This window comes from Lactuca virosa, chromosome 3, assembly GCF_052849685.1.
Source record: "Lactuca virosa cultivar CGN04683 chromosome 3, Lactuca_virosa_CGN04683_v6, whole genome shotgun sequence".
NCBI lineage: Eukaryota > Viridiplantae > Streptophyta > Magnoliopsida > Asterales > Asteraceae > Lactuca > Lactuca virosa.
Genome location: NC_136428.1, coordinates 23,203,541 through 23,210,972, shown reverse-complemented (window position 1 = coordinate 23,210,972; position 7,432 = coordinate 23,203,541). Strand labels below are relative to the sequence as shown.

General features: G+C 36.5%; 1 protein-coding gene across 1 annotated transcript; it reads right to left on the bottom strand.

The window, feature by feature from the left end:
- Positions 1-864: 864 nt before the first annotated feature.
- Positions 865-5,922, bottom strand: LOC145165346 (LOW protein: zinc finger CCCH domain protein). Its single transcript, XM_079084065.1, has 5 exons — positions 4,977-5,922; positions 2,924-3,731; positions 1,635-2,844; positions 1,468-1,539; positions 865-1,373 (listed from the first exon to the last, which is right to left on the bottom strand). The coding sequence occupies exons 1-5, from the start codon at positions 5,659-5,661 to the stop codon at positions 969-971; spliced, it is 3,180 nt and encodes a 1,059-aa protein (XP_078940191.1). The 5' UTR covers positions 5,662-5,922; the 3' UTR covers positions 865-968.
- Between the last annotated feature and the right edge of the window lie 1,510 nt (positions 5,923-7,432).

The window sequence follows — 7,432 nt, the reverse complement described above, 5'->3', positions numbered from 1 at the left end:
TATTATAAGCATCTTCAAAATGTTTATAATGTATATAACTTTTAGAAATAAAAGGCATTACTCGTAGTAAATAATTATATATTTTCAAGTTGTACTCTTACCCAACCACTGAATTTTGCATCTGCGGAGGATCAGGATGGGAATACAAACCCAATAAATATTACGGTCAACGGTTATTATCGAACTTGGTATATAAGAAGCAAATGAAATATAATAAAATTATTACTTGTCCCATTTGGATTGGGTCATTGTACTTGAACAAAATGACTATGATGTGTCACGTTCTGATTGGCTGACTGTACTTTGTTTTACCAATAGGTGCAAGTAACCGTGTAAGTGTAACCAATAGGATCTCCCCACATAATTTGTCTTGGGGACCAACAATAATAAGCTTTTAAGTTTTCAGTGTGTGTTTTATTTCCCTTTCTCTGATATTACATAGTATTAGATATTTAGATAAGACAGCCGTGTTATTCGACACTTGTCACCCATGTACAAATGTCACGTCTTGTCATCTTTTGGCCTCTCATTATTTATAAATAAATTTATTTAAGTAATTTAAACAATTTGACAAAGCTCACACAATGGTCTTATGTTTTAAAGAAGCTTTTTTCATTTTTTTTTATTTTTTTTTTAATAAAAACTCCCCACATAAGATTTATTTTTAGTGATGAAAAAGTAAGTATAATAAGCAGAGTTGATTTGTAAGTAATAGAATGCTTACCAGCAAAATGGATGGCTGGTCAGAAGTCAGAACTTGGTTGCTGCTTGCAAGATTTACCTGCCAAGAAAGGGATCAAAGGAAACAGCAATAACAACTACTACTACACAGACAAAAGGTAAGCTAAGCTAAGCTAAAATAAATACAAGGGAAGGGAACAAGTTTTATTGATGAAAGAAAGAGAAGCAACGATAATAGATGAGACGGATTAGAAAGCTCAAAATAATATAAGAAAAAAAATGTCTCATCAATGTGTACTTTTTTCAGGAGAATGGTTGTCAAGTATCCGACTTAGATTTACTTTTGACCCAAATTCAATTGACTCTCCTCCCACATCCACATCCACATCCACACCATTCTTCTCTTCTCTTTTCTCCATCTCTGCTTCTTTCTCTTCTTGCTTTACATCATCCACCTCCATGTTCTTCGCCTCATTACCTTCTTCATTCACATCAGGATTAGGATTTGTATCTTCAACCTTTTCGATTTTAGATTCTTTGCTAATCTCCATAGCACCTTCCTCCTTTCCAGTTCCACCACCATCATCATCATCATTCTCTGCATTATTATCACATGCTGGAACTACCTCTGTAACTTTAATCTTCATTGAATCCAACTCTTCCTTTTGCTTCTTGTAAACAAACATGGCTTTCTGCACCAGTAAAAGTACAATAACATATTAATTAATTAATAAACCACCATTAACCCATATTTACAATAAAAACTTAATCTTCAGCAACACCAACCTCAAACACAGAATCATTTATTATGCCACCAAACAAGAAACCACCTTCACTAACATTGCCTTCTACACCCTCCTGCAACACAACACGACATAAACACAAATTTAATTCACACTTACTTAACTGAAAACGCTAAGTAAAACCATCCATCCATCATCTTTACTATTTACCTCCAAAAACAATATCTTGCAGTCAAATTCATCATCATCTGTGGATAACAACGGTTCCATGATCATACTTGTGCACTGTTGATAAACCTCAGGTTGGGTAAGATCTTGAGATACATCAACCCTGGAAAGATAAACTTTTTGTGAAACAAGACTAGTATTCTCCTCCTCCTTTACACCCTCAAACATCTGAAGGCTTCCAGTCACTTTCTCAGCTTCAGGAACAACAACAGCATTGCCATTGAAGGTTGAGGTCTGAACATCCATCTGATTCTGATTCTGCTCATTCTCAATCTCATCACTTGCTTTCTGAGAACCAGATTGCACTTGCACATCCATATTTACTCCACCAGCATTCTTCCACGTGTCACCACCACTAGCCTCCCACCCACGGTTACCCATTTGGTTTCTCCGGTCCCAATCAACCCGCCCGTATAAATGAGAATGAGACTCATCACCAAACACCGAATTATTGGCAGCATCCCATCCATGCAAAGCTGCTGATGGTGGTGGGACCGATTCATCCCGCCATTGAAGAGGTCGACCATGGTCAGGAACATGGTAAGGCAAACCAGGGTTTAACTTCATCGGTGGTGGTCTACCAAATATTGGTGGTGGGAACTGCTGCATGAGAGGATGAAACATGGGAGGTGGGACATGCTGGAAAGGAAGGTAACCACCAGGTGCCATTGGTGAACCCCAATTCGGGACATTTTTCCAGTTCCCTTGACCTCTGTTCATGTTCATATTCATGTTCATGTTCATGTTCATGTTGTTATTAGACTCACCACCCATTCTCCTGTAACGATTATTATTATTATTATTATTATTATTATTCGACTTATTCCTATCGTCTTCTGTTGAACCAAAAAATGGGCTATCAGATCCTGGTCTGAAGTGAGAAGAACTTCTTGTGTAAGGTGATGAAACAGATAGATTGTCTCCATCTACTTGTGAGTAATCATTATCAGGATGTGTCTCCTTAACAGTATGATGATGTTCCTTTGCATCCTTGGACCCCCCTGGCTCTTCATCACCACTTCTTCTAGATGAAGGGGATTTATCCACGTCATCCTTCGCGTTGACTTTTTCCATTGACCTGGAAGATAGCTTATTATCAGAAGTGAAATCTCTATTATTATGATTATGCCGACCTCTATCTTCATACACACTCTCCCTATGGCTATGCTTGTTTTCTTCCTGCTTTGAAACCCTGAAAAATGCAACATATATACATATATTATAAATTATAATAACAAGAAATTATGAAGAGATGGAAATTATCAAACTACCTGTGATGATCTCTAGAAGGGGAACTCCTACGACGGCTGTGGCTATGGCTGGCTGCAACTTCCATGTCAGCATAACGAGAAGAAGGTCTTATCCTTTCAGAGGCTGAGTCTACTACTTTGGTACCAGATCTTTTTTCTGATTGCTCTTTCATGCTACGTGATCTATACTCACTACCCTCTTCTTTATCATTATTATTACCTCTTCTCCTATCTTTATCATCTTTATATCTGGAAGCTCGATCATCATACACATTATCATCCTTCATACGTTTGGCTTCAGGTTCAATGGAGGTGTGTGTGTCTTTGTACTTGGAATCCCTTGATCTCTTCTCTCTATCTGCATCACGATGCTTATCTTCCTTATGTCTATACTCTCTCTCATCATCTTGTTTGCGTTTGCTTCTTTCTTCTTTATCACCACTTTCAACATACTTGTCATCTTTGTATTTGCTGTCTCTATGACCATCTTCATTGTACTTATCTTCACGGTGTTTATCTTTATCTGCATCCCTGTGTTTGCTATGTCTTTCACTTTCTCTTTCTCTTTCTCTTTCTCTTTCTCCTCGGTGCTTCACATCCCTATTCTTCCTATCATCTTCTCCTCGGTGTTTTTCGTCTTTTTGTCTAACACCCTCTTCCCCATGTCCTTCATCCTTGTGTCTTTTAACAGACAGCCGCCTATCATCACCTTCTTTCATGTCATCTTGATATTTGTCCTTGTCACTAGAAGCTTCTCCTCTTCTTCTCATCCGCTTCTCAAGCTCCTTCTCTAACTCAGGGTTTCTCAACCCTTCTTCTATAGGCCAATCTGGTAGAAGATGAAAAAAGAGCAACAGTCATTAGTAAATAGTAATGGTGTCCTTCAAAGTAATAACTAATGGTCAGACATCAGGCATTAAGGCTACCGGTCGACAAAAATTAGTGTTTTGTGTCCTGTTCTGCAAATCTTGTGAAATTAAGAACCTCAACAAATAAATTCTGAAGCACATTCTTGACAAAATAGAGCCACAACCCTATAATGTAAGCTTATCTAAGAATCACTAACAACAGTTCCCACAGGATGATCCAGATATTTCCAGCCTTGAGACAGGGGTTTACAGTTGGTACAATGTCCCCATAAACAAATTCTAAATGAACAAAAATTTATGTTGATTGATTGAAATTTTCAGTATGCTTATACACATGTTAGTTTACACCATACTGATCCATCTATCATTATGTCTTACAGTATTATTAGCATCTTCATGGAGAGTATAAGAAACGGAAAAGGGATTTTGAAAATATGTTTATCAACCTAGAAAAGGCATATATGATAGGATGTGATGGGCTTGTGAGAAGAATATCCAAAAAATAGTCTGAATGTGATGATATATGTAAATGATAGATGCAACTAGACAGTGTCTAAATGTGAAGTGTGATAGAGACCCCTAAGAGCCTACAAGTTATGAAGTAATCCAAACTAAACTGACGGCATGAAGTGCAACTCAAGTAGTGTTGACAGAGAGAGCTAAAGAGATGTGGTATATACATCCAGAATGATTCTTTCACTGTTTTTGAGATGTATGACACAAAACAAGGATAGTGCAGCACTGATGAATATGAGCCAAGAATCATATAACTGCTACACAAATAAGGAGACCTGTGATGATTGGAAAAATCCACATTTATGCTGAAGATCCGCTATACATTTTAGACCATGATGTTAAGCAAAAAATGATAACATCCAAAAGATGAATGTAGAAAAAATGTTGCCCACACAATGGGCCAATGGGAGAAGGTAAGTAATGTCATATTTTCCCCATTCTACTGTAAAAGAGAAGCACCAATCACTCAACGCTATGCACCACATAAAATTGAATACCACCGCACGTAAGGGTAATTCAATTCAAGAAAATTCAGCAAAAGTAATGAACATAAATACAATGCACAGCAAAGCACAGAGTCTTCCAAACGCGCATACTGATTACAGATATATGCAAAAGCAAAAGACTTTTGTTTACCTTTCCTACTACGGACTAGTTCTCAAACATACCATAAAAACAAAGTTACTTACCAGTACTTTCTTTTCCTCTTTTGCTCGATTGATTTTCAACTTGCTTCGTTGATGCCTCGGCCTCAAGTTTATCAGTGTGGGCTTTCCTTCCCCTGTCAGACCCACGATCCTTATCCTTCGATTCCTTATTCTCTTTGTGCTGACTACTCTCTTTTCTCGCAGATTCTTTCTCAGATTTTCTCTTTTCGCCTCTATTTCCACTGCCGCTCTTGCCCTCATCCTTCTCCAAAACCACGACACTCGCACTCTCAGCGTCATGCCTCCGGCTACTCTTGCTCTTCGATTCACCCACAACTTTCGACAAATCCTTTGACTTCAATAACTCCTTATTCTCTATGTTTACAACTACACCTTTCTCATCACTACTCCCACCATTCCACCTATCACTACCGCCATGACTCTTCTCTTCCTTCCGCTTCGAAGACGTCGTATACTCCTCTGATACATCCCCATTCCCATGACTACTGAACAGATCTTTAACATGTTTCCGTCTTTCTCCAGAAACTGAAGAATCTTTAGATATCCTAAACGAAACCCCATCTTCCTTACCACCATTACTACTCCTTTCTTTCATCTTCACATCCTCGTCGGAACCCGAGTACTCCCTCACCGTCGCCGCAGCCGCCGCTTCCTTAGAACTATGTTTGCTTTGCTTGTGCGATTTGCTCCGCGAACTTCTCGGCATAATAACTAAATGTAAAAACCGCCTCCAAAATTCGAATTTCAAAACCCTAACTTCCTGCGCAAAATCGACTTAGGTATTTCCGTCGATGGCAGGCCAAAACCCTAATAACCGGAATCTGAAGAATTGAATTCGGAGTGTCGGCGGCGAATCCAATTAAATCCGATCGAAGAAAAATCGACGGAGAGATGCAGAGGGGCGAAGAAGGAACAATGCGATTGGAATCTGAAATTTTGAGAGAGAGAAGGGAGGCGTTTGTTATATTATTTGTGAATGGTATTTGGGGTATAGTCGATGATTAGCAGTGAGTGGACGAAAATACCCTTTATAATAAAATTGATAATTATTGTAATAATTTGTGTTATATCTATGACTTCAATTTCGTTCTTAATAAATTATTTTTATTTAGTTAGGGAGGTCACTCGAAAGCTTAAGAATGTAAGATTTAAATTTAAAATAATTCTTGTAAAATATTTAACTTTTAAGTGATTTCACTAAATCATTCTGTGTTGATTGTTCTTGAGGAATTATATATTTATAGTTTTAATTAACATTAGTAAATAAAAAATTATAATATTTATTAACAAAATATTCTAACAGATTCTTGAATGCATTATTGAGGCATGCAAACATCAACTATATTTTTGCTCTAAATATTAACAATCCAATGCTTCAACTGCTAATTTCACATCTATAAAAGTAACAATTGTAAAAGGGATCCCATTGTAAAATACAAAAGATACATGATATTTAGATGTTTTATTTATCCAACACAACAACTGACACTCATACATACATATAAATTTGTAGTTTTTTTTTTTTGACTTAATAGATAAAAAAGAAGGTAATCAATCGCCTCTAAAGTCACTAAGTTTACACGAAAATAAGATAATTGCCTCAAAAGTAATTAAGTTTACACGAAATTCGATTTTGATATGGCGTTAATTTTTTGTCTCAAATTAGACACTTTGTTTTTCAACTTGTTACAATTTTGGTCACTTGACCAGTCAATCAACCCACTTGTCTGATGATGTGGCATTATGACGTGTCAGTTTTTGATTAAATAGCATGTTGACGTATTAAAATTGAAAAAAAAAATACCACAAAAGACACTAAGTTTTCACTTGTTTTAAATTTTGACACTCCGTTTTTATTCCAAATTGATCATCATTTATTTTAATTGTGTTCGGTTTTGATGACGTGACACTTCATTTTTTATTCCATACCGGACATCATTTTTTTTGGACAAAACTGCAAGATTGGTCCCTGTGGTATTCAAAAATCTTTGGATAGGGTCCAAAAACTTTCCCACTTGCATAGATAGTCCAAAATCAAGGTTTTTCTGTGTTTTTGATCCAAAAAAACTTGAAAAGACGATTATGCCCTTTAAATTTAATTTTTCCTTTTTTTATAACTATTTTAATGTTATTTTGATTTAAGAAAAAAGAAAAAAAAAAGAATAGGACCCACCACCCACCCCACCATACTCTCTCTCTCTCTCTCTCTCTCTATATATATATATATATATATATATATATATATATATATATATATATTCTCTCTCTTTTTCTCTCTCTCACACACACACTCACACATACACACACTTCGTCCTCTTCCCTACTGAAACACATTGAAACTTAAATAAACACTTCACAGATACATACATATACCTTAACTCATAAAACACACACACACACACACACACCTGCAACTCAAAAACACACACACACCACTACAACTCAAAACACACACACACATATACACTGTTAACTCG

Bases quoted from the DNA above. Each gene is read 5' to 3' on its own strand.
- LOC145165346 (XM_079084065.1), bottom strand. From the start codon at position 5,661: ATGCCGAGAAGTTCGCGGAGCAAATCGCACAAGCAAAGCAAACATAGT. The intron at 1,540-1,634 runs GTAAATAGTAAA...GTTGTGTTGCAG, and splicing joins GCAAGATATTGTTTTTGGAG to GAGGGTGTAGAAGGCAATGT. The intron at 1,374-1,467 runs GTTGGTGTTGCT...TTACTGGTGCAG, and splicing joins TAAATGATTCTGTGTTTGAG to AAAGCCATGTTTGTTTACAA.